Here is a 16,476-nt window from a genome sequence, read left to right as displayed (position 1 = left end):
TGACTCCAGGAATGGGGACTTGGGTCTCTGTGTGGGTTACTCTGAGCGGACTGCCCTGCTGCTGAGTACCCAGAAGGGAAGGAGGTCTCTGTCTGGCTGGGACACTAGCACAAGGAGCAATGCCATCGGACTGCTTGGGAGGCTCTAATAAGGGGCCCTAAGCCAGGCCTGGCAGGGAGGATGGCAGTAGGGAATATCACGGAGGACTTCCTGGTGGTGTCACTGAGCCGTCTTCAGGGAAAGAAGAACCGTAGGGTTGAAAAAGGTAGGACAAGGCCCAAAAAGCATTTCTGGAACAGGGAACAAGACACAAAGGGGCAGGAGTGGGCAAAAATTGAGGCCAATTAGTCAACCTTGCTAGAGCAAATTTGGGGGAGGATGAGGACAAGGGAGCCCAAAGAAAGGCTTAGAGGGAAGAAGGGTCGCACACGTTCAATGAATGCAGGTGCCAGCGGGCCACCCTGTAACCCTCGCGGCCCCGGGGGACGTTCAGTTATCATCCCATTTTGAAGAACCGGAAATGGAAGCTTAAAGAAGTTAGGTAACTAGTCCAAGATCACACAGCCCCAGAAAGTCTCCAAGCTGGGATTCAAGCTCTGGCTGTCTCCTTCCGAAGTTCATGCTCTTAACCCCCAGGCCACACTGCCCCCTTCCTCGACTCTCCCAGGCTGCTCTAGTCTCTCCCCTGCTCTAGAAGATCATACCAAGGATCAAAGGATGATCTAGGTGGGAATTACCAGTAGCTCTGAGGAGACCTGCCTCCCACAGAGCCCGACTGTGCAGGCTTCTGTGCACCTCCCCCCACGTCTCCCACCAACACTGGACAGACAGAGGACACCGGTGAGATAGGAGTGGAAGGGTAGGGAAGGGCTTCCTGGAGGAGGTGGAAGCAGGAGCACTAGCCTGGCAGTGTAGGGAGGACCATGCGAATGGAGGAGGGAGAGGGGCCTCTGGGCATGGGAACTCCTTGGTGTCCGTTGTGACACCTGAGGCTGGAGAGGCCAGATGAGGCGGAGCTGGGGAGGTTTTATGGCTTCAGGGTAAAGTCAAAGGTCCTGGTCCGGCTGGCAGTGAGGAGCCACGGAGGGTCCTGGGCTGGGTCAGAGGCGCAGGTCAGGGGAGGGAGACAGGGGACCTTCTGAACAGCTTTGGAAGTGAGGAGGAGGGGACATGAGCCAGCACAGCTCCTGCTCAGTGAGAGTCAGCCTAAGCTGTCCTGAGGCGTCAGCCTCCTTGGGCATAGCCCGCACCGCACCACCCGCATCTCTTCCTGCCTCTTCCTCCTCCCAGCCCTAGGCCCATGGGCCGGCCTCCAGGGTCCCAGACCTCCTTTGTCGGGGCGACTTCAGGGATAGGCAGTGCTGTATCCAAGAGGACAGGTATGGAGGTCACTGACCTGACCACACTGGCTCCGCCTCTTTGCAGTGGGGACAGTGACAGCTGGGGGTGCCCCAGCTGCCTCTTTGGTCCACAGTGAGGCTCAACACGGGTTGAGGGGGCCGGTCCACCTGCCCACGTGTACAGGGGGCGGGGCTGCGTCCTTGTGCCGCCCACAACCCACCGCCGCTCAGACCTCCGCTTCCTCTCTCCTGCCCCGGCAGTCTATGCCTGCAGATGCCCAAAGTGACAACCCAAAGTGACAACCGGAAAGGCTAAATAAACCTGAGACTGGGCCGCAGGGCCCCCTGGCTCTCTGCCCCTCTCACTCCACCCACCAGGATCCATAATGACAGGTGGGAGAGAGGAGCCGAGGACAGGAGGCCCGCACTCCCAGCCCTGAGCTCCATCCAGTTAAACGGTGGCTGGAATGGAATGGATCTGACGGAGCCCAGACAGACAGAAATGGGAGAAGAGGCTCTTCCGGGCTCCCACTGCCGCAGACTGGGCCTGCAGCTTTCTCGCTGTGCGACGGGTCCCTTCTTGTGAGCTTCAGTTTCCCTGCCTGAAGAATAAATGTGTTGATCAGCAAGGCCTCTAAAGGCACCCCCCGCACCTCTGACTTTCAGGAATTCCGTGCATAGCAGCCCCAAATGCCTGGGTTAGAATCCCAGCTCACCCACTCACCAGCTGTGGGATCTTGGGCAAATCATCTGTCCTCTCTGGGCCTCAGTTTCATTACTTGTCAAAAGAGGATAAGAATTATACGTAATATGAGGGAATAAAGCAATACGTGCCAAGTGTCCAGGACTCAGGAGATGCTCCGTAAACAAGAGGTCCGGGCTTTGGGTGGAAGGGTTCTGGCCAAAGACAGACCTCCTGGGACCTGGGTTCTAGATAAAAGGGAGGGGTTGGGCACATAGGAAGCACGAGGAGCAAAGAGCCTGTGTACCCTGCCAAGCCACTCCAAGGGACATGACTGGACCACTGAAGTTCCACTCCACCCCCGGCACCCACTTCCCCCATCTGCCAGCCACTCGTGAGCACCCCACACCCCAAGCCAGGAGCTCCCAGCCACCAGGCAAGCCACCGTGGGAATGGTGCAGGGAGAAGAGCAGCCACACGGCGGCAGCAGAGACCCGGCTGGGGCAGCAGGGGACTCCTGGGCTCGGGGAGGGTGGGGTCAGGGGGTCTAAGAGGCGGCCAAGGGGCCAAGGCCAGGGGTCCTTGGAGCGGAAGGAAGCAGGAGGGCGGTCCCCTGCCTGCTGAGCCTGCCACTGGGTCGCGCTCTGTAATCTCACCTGGGCGGTCAATCCCTTTCTTGTTTCTTCGGTTTGTTTATTCTTTCGAGTCAACCAACCTTCCTTCCTCTTGTCCCTGCTCCATTTCCCTTCTTTTGCCCTCTGTGTCCAGCCAGGTGGTCAATCGGACCTACCATCCTGAGCCTCAGCTCCCAGTAGAACGAAGGAAGCAGATCACTTGCTGGGCTCACAACCGAGTCTCCCGGCCGAAGGAAGTATAGACGAGGTGTGATGTCAGGAGAGAGCCCTGCCGTGTGGCCAGACCTGGGTTCAAACTCAAGTTCTGCCTCTTCCTAGCTGCGGGTCTTAGGCAAGAATTTAACCTCTCTGCCCCCCCATCCCAGCCCAGGGTTCCTCATCTGTAAAATGGGGCTAACAATCCCCACCTGCTAGGGGACAGAGCCGGCACACAGTGAGCTAGCCATTAATGGGCGCTGTTATTCTCGGAAATGTTCAGTGAAACTGCAAGGCATGACACACGTCAAGGATGTCATTATAATGATTATCCCTATAGCAACCAAGGCCAAACGCCTCTGCCTGATTCTCAGCTCCCTCCACCGCCAGTCTGGCCCCACCTGCCTCCTAGCCTGTCACCCAAGGCCTGATGACAGCAGCAGTGGAGAGAATAGAGGATGACAAAGCTGACAGCTGATCGTTGGGGGACAGGGCCCCTCCCACCACTCCTTGGGGCGGGGAGCCCTGCTCAGTGCCAAGTCATTGCTCAGCCCTTTGGCAGTTTCGGGGAGGAAAGAGCATCTGAAGGGTGGGGATGTCACGAGATGCTCCCTCCATCCAGATGAGGCTCCATTCCTCCTGCGGACTGTGGCCCTGGCTGAGCTTGAGTCAGGGGTCTGGGCTCTGCCTCTTTGCAGTGGGGACAGCGACCCCTGCCCCAGCTGCCTCTTTGGTCCACAGTGAGGTTCAACGTGGGCTGAGGGTGCCTTTCCACCTGCCCAGCTTCGAACTCCACATGGGATGACGTCATAACCTGTGTGGGGAACCCAAAGATTCTACTGTCTATTCCTTTGAGCTTCACTGAAAACACTCAGTCCAGGACCTGGGGAGAACCTTGTGCCCATTTTCAAAAGATTTCAATTCACTTCAGTTCTGTATTTATTCCCGGCACCGAAAATGCTCCGCTATCCAAGCCCTGTTGGAACGTCAGCCTCTCCTGGCACCAGCTCCTCAACACGATCTCACCTTCCATCACAGAGAAGGACCACAGCGCCCCCTCAAAGTACTCCATCTCTCACCTCCATACTTTGCCTGGGCTTCTCTCAGTTTGGACCACCTTACCCACCCCCCGCCCATTTGACTGTCTCACTTTTTCTTCAAGACTCTGGCCCCTCTCCTCAGAAGGGTTTTCTGATGCCCCCCTCCCCCCAGGTAAAGAGCCAGCCTCTCTTCCCTACTTCTGCCCCGCTGCCTGTCCCCACTTCTGTTGTAGCTCCTACCACACCAATGCCCTACCTGTCTCCCATTCTAGACGTGAGCTTCTCAAAATAGGGACTTCATCTTGAAGGGTTCAAGGTCCTCCCAGGCCCTTAGGCATCAGTATTGGTTAAATAGTAAGGATCACTAACACATGGACTAACACATGGACCAACCATGCACCAGACCCTGCTCTCATCACTTTGTTGGTGGAAGGTTCCCTCACTTTCTTTAGATGATGCCCTCCCAGAGGTGAGCAGATGGTCGCTGACCTACCTGCATGGAAACTTCCTGGTGCTGGCTGGGGCAGTGCGCAGGCCAGGCTAGCAGTGCGGGGAACTGACCCATAAGGGTATGCCCGGCTCATCCCCTTCCCATCTGGCCTTACGTATCCGGAGGGAGGACCATGGTAGGCGCTGATTCCAGAGCCCTGGGGAAACGCACATTTGTCCCTTCAGGCATCCATTCATTCACCCAAAGTCACCGGCTCTTGTGGCTCTTGTTGCGGCCGACCGGCGCTGGGCACCAGGGACCCAGTTCTTGTCCCTACAAAGCTGGTAGGCTCCCCTGGCTGCCCCTCACCCCCACCCCGCCTCCTTCCTCCCAGAGGAAGTGGGCCAGGGGCCTCCTCCTTCCCGGTCCACCCTCCCCACACACACAATCATCGTCCGACTCCTTGTCTTCTCCCCATCGGACCCAGAGGACGCGGAGGACGCAGGCCGAGCGCGGGACCCTTTCCCGCACCCCCACACCCCGCGCCCGCCAGCAGTAGCGGCTCCCCAAGGGTTTCCCCAGGGGCGGGCCCCGCCGCTCGCCACGCCCCCGGGCTCTCACCTGGCCCCGCGCCCCCGCCCCGCGCCCCCGCCCCCGCCCCCGGCCGCCCCGCGCGCACTTCCTCCCGCCGCCCCGCCCCTTCCACATTCCTGCCCCGCCGGCCGCCCCGCGCCGCTGCCCGCCCGCCCCGCGCCGCCGCTCGCCCGCTCGCGATGAGGGCGGCCCAGGCCGCGGGCGCCGAGGCGCCGCCGGGGGCGCGGTCCGTCAAGGTGGTCCTGGTCGGCGACGGCGGCTGCGGGAAGACGTCGCTGCTCATGGTCTTCGCCGAGGGGGCCTTCCCCGAGGTGAGTCCCGGCCCCCTCCGGGCCCCGCGCCCCGGACCCTGCCTCGCGCGCTCGGCCGCCCGGTCGGGTTCCGCGCGCGCTCCCCGGGGCGCCCACCTGGTCCCGCCAGGGGTCTCCCGGCGGACTGTGTGCTCAGAGGCAGTTCTCGCTCCGCCATCGGGAGCGAGGGCCTCAGCGGTATCATCTGTAAAGTGGCCAGAAGGGCACTTCGCTGGGAGAGGTGCCACAGGGACTGACTTGGGCAACCTGGGTACCCCCTAGATCCTAAGAGAGCACTTGGCGACCCAGCATGGCTAGGAAGGACTGAGGACACTGGAGCCAGACTTGCCTGGCTGGGTTCGAATCATGGCTTTGCCACTTAAAGCTGTGTACCCCTGGGCAAGTCCCCTACCCTCTCTGTGCCTGTTTTCTTGACCACACAATAGGAATACGATTGGTGCTCACCTTCCAGGGTCTCTGTGAAGAGTGAATTAATACAGGTCAAGGGCTCAGCTCAGAATCTGCAGCAGGAAGGACGCACGGGATTTGGCTAACATCTCTTCTCCACCAGCTCTTGTTTGTGCGGGGGTGGGCTGTGTCCTGGAGGTCAGAGCACACCAGACTCACGTCAGATAGCTTGGTTGGCACCTCAGCTCTCCTCTAATAAACTGTAGGGCCCTCGGTACCTTGCTTAGCCTCTCTGAGCCTCCGTTTCCTCACACAACCTCAGAGGGCCGGAGACCCAGTGAGGTGGAATTAGGGCAAGGCTGAGAGACAGCCTGTGTGTACCAGGCACGTCTGGGACGCTCTGGGCGCCTTGGCTGTCGGTCCTTCGCTAGCGCGCTCAGACTGTCCAGGCGGGCTCCCAGGCACCAGGACAGAGGCTCGGCCCACTCACTTCTCAGCCCAGTTCTGGGAGTCTGTGGGTTTGCTTCCAGCATCTCGTCTCCCTCCTGCCTGTCCCATCATCCTCCAAACCCCTGGACTGTTGCAGGCCCTGGGGAGTCTGATGGGGGAGGCAGGAGAAGCCAGGGCTGGTAACAGGGTCAGACCTTCCTTTCCACTACGGCAGCATCGAGCCAGCTCTTGCTTTGTGGTTTGTGGAGCTGACGTCACCTCCTTTGGGCAGTCCCTTTTTTTAAGTTGGGTGGGACAAGTTTCTGGGCCCCCAGATGCTGCCCAAGGGAACCCAACAATTATGGCATGGCAGGGAGAGGGACCAGGCCAGCCAGGGTCCAGGAGACTGGCTGGGAGGGGTGTCCTAGGCTCTGAGACGTCACTGATGGCAAGGCTCATCCTGATTCCAGAGAGGTTGCAGCTTGGAAGTGGGCTTCTGGAAGGTGATGGAATGTGTGTTTTGAAGGGCATGCTGGGGCTGGCCAGGGGAAGGGAGAACATGCTTGCCACCAGGGAGGTAGAGCTGTCCTCGTCTAAACTCCTCATCTGTTTGAGGACCCCTCTACCTCCAGGCACAAGGAAGAGCTCTTCTTTTAAAAGAACGGCAAGCACTGGAAAGGCCTCGTTTTACAGGTGGGAAAACGGAAGCTAGAGAGAGAGTCTTGCCTTGGGGAGCAGGGTCCAGCAGTGACAGTGCACGTTGGGAGCCCAGATCTCCCCGCCCCTGACCAGGGCACTCTCCACAGTCCCCAGTGCTCTGCCTGCCAGACCAGCCTTCTGCTCTGGCCCTGAGACTCCTCCTCCTGGCAGGCCTCCAAACTCAGGGAACCAGCAGGTAGAAGACCTGGAGTCCCCCACAGGGCAGACAATAGGTTGGGATTCGAACCTCAGGGACCCTTGTCTGGCTGTGCCCAGCCTTAAGTTCAGAGCAAGGGAGCAGAGTAGAGAAAGCTCCTGAGGTAGAGGAAAGTCCAGGCACCAGCCTCTGCCCAGTCCTGGCTAACCTTTGGATCAGCAACCATTCCAAAGCCCAGGGGTCCCACAGAAGGATGGGAAGGGGAGCGGGGAGGGAGGACCAGCCCTGCCTTCCAGAACCAGCTCAGTCCCTCCTCGTCCACCGGGGGACTCTCCTTTCTTGAACTATGTTCCCCCATCCTGTAATGCTCCGTCTGTCTGTCTGTGGGCAGACCCAAGCCCGAGTCACCTCTACCCTGGTCTGGCTCAGACCTGGCCCTCCCTTTCTGACTAAGGACAGCTCAATAGATAAGATTAGGTATTTACTGGTCAGAGTGACCCTGCCTGGTGGTTCAAAGAACACAACAGAAGGTGTAGACAAAGTCTCTAGAGTTGGGGGGAGGGTTGTGCTGTTACAAGCCACAGGAGCAACCCAGCCAGGCAGCCTGGAATGGGGCTTGCCTGCCCACTCCGGATACCCGGGGCTCAAGAGTCAGTGACCTCAGGACAGGCCAGTGGCCTGGGACAGAGCCGGGAAGGATGGAGCCAGGTCTTTCTGCCTCAAGAGGCCAGGCTCAGGCTCTTGAGCCAGAAGGACCTGGCTCCATCCTTCCCAGCTCTGTCCTTATGAGAAAACGGGGATAGAGCTAACTTCCCGAGGCTGTGGGGGTCCCAGAAAGGACAGGGGAGGGCCATGCACAGTAGATCCCTAGAAAATGTGGATGACGGTGTCATCTCCACAGGTGTTCCCTGAGTAGTGACACAGATCTCCCCAGGGCTTTGTGGCCGGCTGCCCTCCACCTCAGATCAGGAGGGGCCCCGCCCCAGGTGAGTGGGTGCGTGGAAGCTCAGCAGGTGTCAGTCCCTTCCTCGGTGACAGGCTGGAGAAGGGCATACCACCTGGAGGGATGGACAGCAGCTGGCATGGACACTGCTGCTGGCGCCCCGCTTTCTAAGCGGGGGACGTCTATGCCGGGCCTCCCCTGCCAGCCAGTCTCCCCTATCCCACTGTAAAGGGACACTCTTCTCCTTTGACCAGTGAGGGGACGGGCCCAAGATCATGCAGCTGGTGAGGGCCAGAGCCAGTCCAAAGCCAGGAACATCTGAGACCACAGCCACTGCTCTAGCCACCATGTCACACTGTCTCCCGCCAGGCAAGGGACCTGAGGGGAGGGAGCCTGGGCCGGCTGGGTGCTAGGGGCTGGGGGTGGGGGGTAGGTAGAGCTCTTGTCTGTACCTACTGGTAGAGGGAGTGACAGGTGGCTAGAGTCCAGGGCAAATTAAACCCCATCCCAGGGCCGTCCTCACCTTCTCCGTTGGCTCACCCTCCCCCGGTGCCTTCCCAAGTGGCCTGGAGGACCGCACTGACCCACCGCTAAGGGGCTGCCCCTCCCAGCAGCCCAGGGCCTGACTCAGAGCCTGCGGGCAGGCGGGCAGGCTTGAAGTCGGCCGGAGTTGAGGCAGGTGCAGTGGCCGTCTGGCCTAGGAAGGGCGGAGGCCAGGAGGCCAGGGTCTCCCCATGCTGTGGCTCCACCCACCAGCCCTGAGCAAGTGAGCTCGCCTTGGGGACCCTAGCTGGTCCAGCACGCCACTCCAGCAAAGGGCATGCATTGTCGCGCTTTGGAAACCTCCTAACCTGTTGCTCAGACCGCATCTGTACACGTTCCCCCTTCTCATTCCTGTGCGTTGTCTGTGTACCAAACGCGTCCTGTTTCCACTCATCCAGCCTCCATGGAGAGGGAGTGCCCTCAGCCTCTAGGCCTGGGTGGAGGGGCCTGTGGCCCGAGTGACTTCCTCCTGATGCCAGACGGGGCTAATAAGAAAGGCAGACACAGACAGGATGTGGGAAGCAATCCAGAAGGGCCTCCTGGGGGAGGTGGCATGGGGCAGGGGGCTTGGTTGGATTATGAGAGGTTGAGAGGCAAAGCAGGGACCCCCCCCCCCCCCCAGAAAGCTACAGGCTCCCCAGAGCAGACAGTGAGTCTCGTTCATGACTTCTCTCCAGCATCCGGGACTAGAGAAGGTGCCAGTGTTTACTGAATGTATATATGAGGGAGTGAATGAATGGACAATCAATCAAACAAACAAATGTAGGCTAATGTCATTCCAGGAGGAGGGGACAATGCGAAGGAAGACTCAGAAATGGGACAGTCCCCCATCCAGGGGGACAAAGATAAAAATAACAGTAGCTGGCGTGTGGGGGACTGCTCGGAGCGTCAGGCTCTGCACAGAGCTAGCCTCTCACGGAATCCTTAGGGCAACACATGTGGGAGGCGCTTTCCATATTCCCGCTTTACAGGTGGGAAGGCCAGGGAGGTTCCGTGCCTCGCTGGGGCCCCCAGCCTGGAGGCGGCAGCGCTAGGCCTTACCCCCTTGGGCTGCCTACCTCGCAGAGACCCTCCCTCAGACTGTCAGCCTCCCAAAGAGGGGAGCAGTGCTGCAGGCAAATCCGGGCTCTGGCCAGGGCACCCGGGCACACCCTGCTACAGAAGTGGTCCTCACAGCCTCTGCCTTGCCCCCTTCTTCCTCAGAGCTACACCCCCACTGTGTTTGAGCGGCTCACCGTTAACCTGCAAATAAAGGGGAAACCCCTGAACCTCCAAATCTGGGACACGGCAGGTGGGTGTGCGGGCTGCAGGACGGACGAGGGAGGAGGGGCCCCCCACGCCCAGAAGCCCAGCCCTGCTCCCTTCGTTCCGAACCAGAGAAGCCCAGCCAGTCTCACCAATCTCCAAGGGAGGGTGTTAGCCACGATTAGGGTCCCTAGGAACTTGAAGCTTCTTTGCTCCTGCACCTACGTCCGCTGCCTCCCCCAACAGAGGGTTGCCAGCTATGTCCCGGAGACAAGGGGGAGTTCATAGCTCTTTTTTCTCAAGGGGTGAGCTATTACTGGCCTCCTAAGCATTCCATCCTGGCTCTAGCTTCTGTAAGATCTGCCTGACCTTGACCTCTGCCTCCCAGCTTCCTGACCTTACCCACATAGGGTTCAGTCAAATCCACACCAGAGCTGAAAGCTCACCCCAGGGTATCCCAGCAGCCCCCTGGCCATGCAGGGGTTAAAGGGCCTTTGTCCAGGGTCCTACCTGCTTCCTACTCCTCACCTCCCAAGCTCAGGGCAAAGCAGACTTTGGACCGATGGCCCCAATCCCTGCAGGCTGGTTCCCCACTCCTTCCAGAACAGGGCTTTCTTGGCAAGGGCTAACACCAGGGCTAACCAGGGCTAACACAGAGCCCGGGCAAGCTGGGGCAACACCACCGGGAGGGAAATGTCCACGTGCTGAGGCTAGCTGGGCACCACATGTGTATCAGACCACGAGGCATACAACCAGGCCCTGATCCCGGCTCCCCTGTCTGCTGGGATGACCTCCCTGATGTTGGGGGAGATCTGAAGGGAATGCTCACCCCCACTCTCCCCAGGACAAGTTGACTATGACCGCCTGCGGCCCCTCTTCTACCCCGACGCCAGTGTCCTGCTCCTCTGTTTCGATGTCACCAGCCCGCACAGCTTTGATAACATCTTTAACCGGGTAGGTACTGGGGGTTGGGGAGGTACAGCCCCCCATAGCCAGGCCACTCTGCTCTGGCCCCACCCTTGACTCCACAGCCTGTCAGAGCATGGCAGGCCCCAGATCACTCAAATCCAGCACCTTTGGTGTATACGTGGGGAAACTGAGGCCCAGAGCAGGGGCAGCGACTTGCCAGAGGTCCCATAGGGGTTTGGTAGCAGGGTCTGGACTGAGAAAGCTGAGTGGTCCAGAGGCCCCCGCAGCTCCCCAGCCTGGGCCTGTCCGAGGCTGCACGCACCGGCAGCCTCAGCAGCTCTCGGCCCCCTCCTGTGTGACCGCTGGCTTTCAGCGGTGGGGGGCCTCCCACAGTGCTCCCCAGCTGCGTCAGGGCTTCCCACGGCTGCTCACTGCCCACAGGTATCAGGGATGTGGTGGTCCCTTGAGTTGTTCTGCTCTTGTACCCTCTGCTGCCAGGGCCTCCACGTGAACGGCGTGCAAACAGCGTGCTCTCGGGTTCCTCAGAGCACAGCTGGTGACCGCGTGAGTCACACTGCAACAATGATGGTAATAGTTACTGAGAACTTACCCTGTGCCAAGCTCTGTTCTGGGTACTTCTGCCCATTCACTCATCTCCCCTTGACAGCCTGGTGGAACCAGTAGTGTTGTCCCCAGGTTGGGAGTGGGAGAGAGGTTTGGACCAGAGCAAATAGAAGGCGGCCTTGCCATTTCCCGAGATGAGAAGGAGCAAGTGGGGGGTAGGGAGGTGGGAGATCGGGGCCTGTTGGACATCGCTGTGGAGGGCCAGGCAGACATGGGGTCTGAGTGCAGCTCCCAGGGCTGGGCAGATCCATTTCGGCACCACCAGTGGGGAAGAGCCTTGCACATGGGAAGTGAGAGATCAGGGTCCCAGCGCGAAGTGCCAACCAAATGGTGGGGGAGGGAGAAATGGCAGCCTGGTGCCAGGGCTCAGGCAGGACGAAGGCCGAGGATTCAGTGTTAGATTTAGCAAGGCGAAGTCACAGGGGAGACCACGGTCAGACACAGGTCTGTGGAGGGGCTGGAGTATGGGAAGTCAGCCCAGGGGAGCCCCCTACCCCGGGCCTCGTCTGGCTCCAGCAGACAGACAGTTTGATGCCAGTTTTTTCTGAACAGACAAACTGAGCAGGCGCGCACTCCTGGAGTTCTAAATCCCCTGCCTCCAGATTCTAGACTCCCCAGCTGTCCAGGCTGAAATAACCAGGCCCTGAAGCCTCACATTCCAAAGAGCAGCTGACACAGAATAGGAGAGTTCCCTCCAGCAGGCAAACAGCTGCTGCGACCATTTTGTGAGCTGCTTTATTTTTAAAGGCTGACTAATTTCTTTATATATTTTACCCAGTTGGGAGGCAGTCCTAGGGGCCCTTACCTTGCAGAGCGGCAGGATTCTAGACCAGGCAGGAGCAGGGCTCTGGGAAACAACCCTGGGCTCAGATCCTGCCGCTTCCAGTTGTGTGACCAAAGCCACGTTCCACAGTGTCCCCGAGCCTCAGTTACTGCATCTGTACAATGGGATTGATGACAGAACTTGCTTCACGGGGACTTAGGGGATTGATTGAAAGGTTCACACATGTGAAGTCTCAGAGCCTAGAACAGGGTAATTCTCCCTAAACGTTGGCTGCACTGATTATCATTGCTGAGGTCCACCTGGGGAGTGCGAGGTTGGAGGACATGGCTAACACACGCACCCGTGCTGCCACCCTCCCCGCAGTGGTACCCAGAGGTGAGCCACTTCTGCAAGGAGGTGCCCATCATTGTCGTGGGCTGCAAGACTGACCTGCGCAAGGACAAGTCGCTGGTGAAGAAGCTGCGGAAAAATAGGTTGGAACCTGTGACCTACCACAGGGTAAGAAACCCAGCCCAAGGGTGGGGGGACGGATCCTGGGAAGGGGGCGGGCTTCTGGGTATGCTGACCCTGCCCAGGCTTTCAGCAACATGAGGCATCCAGCACAAACAGGGTGTAGGTCAAGGTAGAGGTCATCTTGGAATGGTCTTGGCTTAGAATCGGTACCTAGAATACTCTAGAAGCTTTTGCCTGTGGAAGGGGAGCAAGTGGTCTGCCCATTCAGATAATCCTGCGCACCCACTTCACAGATAGGGAAGCTGAGGCCTGGAGAGGAACCCCAGCCCTTCAGGCCACAGGCCCCTCTCTGCTACACACCTAGGAAGTGGGTTAGTTCGTGCCGTGAGAGGCAGATACCCATCCTGGAACTGAGGCAGGAAACCCAAAGAAGCCATGAGAGTGCTTGGTCAAGCCAGGGGGCAGGAGCTATGGCTCCTGGAAAAACTCACCTTCCTCTTTTGTCCTGGAGTCTCCCTAGGATGGCCAAGAGCGCTGTGAAGCCATGAGGAGGCCAAACACAAGGCCCTCCGGAGGCCTCCGCCTCAAGGCAGCCCTCTCCCCTCTCTCTGTTAGGGCCAGGAGATGGCGAGGTCCGTGGGTGCAGTGGCCTACCTGGAGTGCTCAGCCCTGCTCCAAGAAAACGTCCACGCAGTCTTCCAGGAGGCAGCCGAGGTGGCCCTCAGCAGCCGCGGTCACAACTTCTGGAGGAGGGTTACCCAGAGCTGTTGCGTGATGTCCTGACATCTTGAGCCCCTCCCTGCCCACCAACGGCCCCAGCAGCACCAGAAGGAGCTGGGCGCTGCGCTGCCCAGTCGGCTGGGCTGGACCCAGTCCCCAAGCTGTGATCACCGAACTGCACCTCACACAGCTGGACCCGCCAAGGCCAGGCCTCTGAGCTGGAGCTGCCAACCCTGGAATAGAGCGTCACCCGCTCACCTCGAGGCCTGAAGAAGGGGCTTCTGGAGCCCACCTGCCCTGCGGAGGGCTACTCCTGGAGACCCCTGAAATGACTGCCGGTCTCCCAGCTCCCAGCCTGGACCACACATCCAGAAGCAGCCTGTTGAGCCTGGCACTGCCTCACGGCTGCCCCCAGGGCTGCCCCTTCGGACAGGGCACTCCCAGAACCCTGAGCCACACAACTCACACCCTCCCTCAGCCCCGGGGATGGTAACTAACAACTAAAACCAACTAAAACCGCATTCCTTGCCAGCTAGGTCACGTGTCTTGCTTTACACACACACACACACACTCCGTAGCAGAAAAGGACCCATCACTCGTAGGCACTGGAGTGGGACTAGCCACATCCAAACCCAGCTCTATCACTTCAGGACCTTGGGCAAATTACTCGAACCCTCTGCGCCTCAGTATCCCCATCAGTGAAATGGGACCGATCCCAGATGATGGCAAGGAGCCTTTAGATGAGGAAGAGCATCTGAGACGCACGCAAAGAGCTTGGCAGGTGGCTGGCACCCAGTAAGTGCTCACAAAAGGTTCACAAGAGGGTTTTTTGGTTGTTGTTTATGATAAATAAATAATATTGCTGAGATATAATATATGTAATATATTCAACAATATTATAGTGGGGTTGTCCAGGGAAACAGAACCATATAGAACCAATAATGTGTGTGTATATGTGTGGAGAGACGGAGAGGAATTGTAAGGCGTTGACTCACAGGATCACAGGGGTTGGCAAGTCTGAGAGCTATAGGGCAGGCTAGAGATTCAGGTAAGTTGATGTTGCAGTCCTGAGTCTGAATTCTGCAGGGCAGCCGGCTGGATGCTCAGGCAGGCTTTCTGTGCTGCAGAATTCCTTCCTCAAGAAACCTGTCATTTCTCTTAAGGTCTCACCTTATTGGGTGAGGCCCACCCACATAGAACCAGCCACAAACATGCACCAATTGGGTTTCATTAGAAACAGCTTGAGGGCAGGAGGGTGGGGAGGCGTCGACTGCATGACTCAGTGCATTAAGCGGCTGCCTTCCCCTCATGTCATGATGGCAGGGTCCTGGGATAGAGACCCGCATCGGGCTCCCTGCCCAGCGGGAAGTCTGCTTCTCTGTTTCCCTCTGCCCTCCCCCTCTCTCTCTCAAATAAATAAATGAAATCTTTAGTTTTAAAGATTTTATTATTTATTTGTCGGAGGGAGAGAGAGAGGACACAAGCAGGGGGAGGGGGAGAGGGAGAAGCAGGCTTCCCGCTGATCAAGGAGCCCAACGTGGAACTCGATCTCAGGACCCTGAGATCATGACCTGAGCCAAAGGCAGAGGCTTAACCAACTGAGCGATCCGGGTGTCTTAAAATCTTTAAGAAAAAAAAAAAAAAAAAAAAGGTGCTTGGGTGGCTCAGTGGAGTCCAAATGTTGGTTTTGGCTCCGGTCATGGTCTCAGGGTCATGGGATCACACCCAGCGCCAAGCTCCGTGTTCAGCGTGGAGTCTGCTAGAGATTCTCTCCCCCTCCCTCCCTCTGCTCCTCCCCACACTCGCTCCCAGTCTCTCTCTCACACTTTTTAAAAAAGAAACTCAAGAGAGGGACCACTTCATGGGCACATGGCAGCTGCAGCCGCTTGATCTCAGGGTTGTGAGTTCAAGCCACACGTTGAGCATAGAGATTACTTAAATCTTTAAGAAAAAAAAAACTTTAAAAAAAGAAAGGAGAAAAAGAACAATGACAAACAGCTCAAGGGAAGGACTGCTTGTGCAAGAGGAGGCCTCATGGCTTGGGATACAGAGCTGAACTGAGGCAGGGAAATGATGTTATTGGCCTGCTCCAGAAACCCCACGTGAATTCCAGGCTTCACTCCAGGAATGAATGGGAAATAACGTTTCCTGGCCTAGATTTCTAGCCTGATTGCTCCTTCCTGCCAAGCATACCCCATGCCCAGAATATTCCTTTTTCTCCCCTTCCTGCCCTCCCCAAGCCCAGCTCAGACAGCCCTCTTGTCTAATTTCCCCAAATATACATTCCTGGAGCCATGATAGGTTGCTACGAAGCTTTTTACGCTAACTTCTTGCACATCTGTTTGTTGTTTTTTATGTTATTTATTTATTTATTTGACAGAGAGACAGTGAGAGCAAGAACACAAGCAGGGGGAGTGGGAGAGGGAAAGCAGGCTTCCCACTGAGCAGGGAGTCCGATGTATGGCTGGATCCCAGGACCCTGGGATCATGACCTGAGCCGAAGGCAGACACCTAATGACAGCCACCCAGGCAGCCTGCACACCTCTCTTCTTGCACTAGATCTCAGCTTCCATGAAATCAGGACCTTTATTTGCTTTGTTTCTTTGTCCCCAGCCCCTAGCTGAGGATGTGGCTTGGCCTGTTGGCACTGATGAGTGTCCCATCTCTGGAGGCAGTAGCAGATCCGGGTTCGAGTGTCAGTGCTGCCATTTTCCTTAGCTATGTGGTTTTATGAAAGTTACACTCTTTGAGCCTCAATGTCCCATCTGGCAAAGGGGAATGATCGTATCCATCTTCAGGGTGGTTATGGGAAGGAAGCGACAAAATGCTTGCCAGGTGCTTAGCACAATGCTGGCCACAAAGGAAGAAGCAGGAATCAGAGAACACGTTGCAAGAAGTAACTGGTCTGGATGGGATGCCCTATACTCGAGGGCAAGGTGCTGAACAAGAGACACAGGTGCTGACATGGGCTCCTTCCCTAAGATAACCAGGGACTCCGTCATCTGTCCCTTCAACAACCTGGTGTCTCAGGAGCTCTCTGGTGTGCCCCACACTAGGATAAGGGCTAGGAATATGACCACAGGTAAGTATGGGGTATGACGTGTCCCATCGTGATGACCCAAGAGCCTGAGTGTGTGTGTGTGTGTCAAGTCTTGCAAGCCAGGTGGGACAAAAGGATGTGGGCCAGGGGGGCCATAGGATTAACAAGAAGGTAGGAGGAGTGATGCGCGAGGTCCCAGGAGGGTCTCCGTCTTCTCACCTTCTCACCAGACCATGGGAGGAGTAAGTTCCGCTTCCTCGCTTCTTGTCTCTTGGCAGTGTCCTATCTGGAATGAGATGATTAGATAAATAAGCAG

The 16,476-nt window shown here is 57.8% G+C and overlaps 1 protein-coding gene and 1 long non-coding RNA gene across 3 annotated transcripts; one reads left to right on the top strand and one right to left on the bottom strand.

Moving 5' to 3' along the window:
- Positions 1-92: 92 nt before the first annotated feature.
- Positions 93-5,918, bottom strand: LOC132018039 (uncharacterized). 2 transcript variants are annotated; one of them, XR_009404441.1, is made up of 4 exons: positions 5,672-5,918; positions 4,386-4,539; positions 2,679-3,666; positions 93-2,270 (listed from the first exon to the last, which is right to left on the bottom strand). It is a non-coding gene; the product is annotated as an uncharacterized LOC132018039 (long non-coding RNA). The 2 variants fall into 2 exon arrangements; XR_009404442.1 differs by lacking the exon at positions 5,672-5,918 and adding an exon at positions 4,769-4,948.
- On the top strand, positions 5,082-13,993 carry RHOD (ras homolog family member D). Its single transcript, XM_059400416.1, has 5 exons — positions 5,082-5,227; positions 9,589-9,676; positions 10,475-10,584; positions 12,311-12,445; positions 13,016-13,993. The coding sequence occupies exons 1-5, from the start codon at positions 5,096-5,098 to the stop codon at positions 13,181-13,183; spliced, it is 633 nt and encodes a 210-aa protein (XP_059256399.1). The 5' UTR covers positions 5,082-5,095; the 3' UTR covers positions 13,184-13,993.
- The last annotated feature ends 2,483 nt before the right edge of the window (positions 13,994-16,476 follow it).

Source organism: Mustela nigripes, chromosome 1 (assembly GCF_022355385.1).
Source record: "Mustela nigripes isolate SB6536 chromosome 1, MUSNIG.SB6536, whole genome shotgun sequence".
NCBI classification, from domain to species: Eukaryota; Metazoa; Chordata; class Mammalia; order Carnivora; family Mustelidae; genus Mustela; species Mustela nigripes.
Note: the sequence above shows the minus strand (reverse complement) of the source record. Positions and strands in the feature narration are given on the sequence as shown.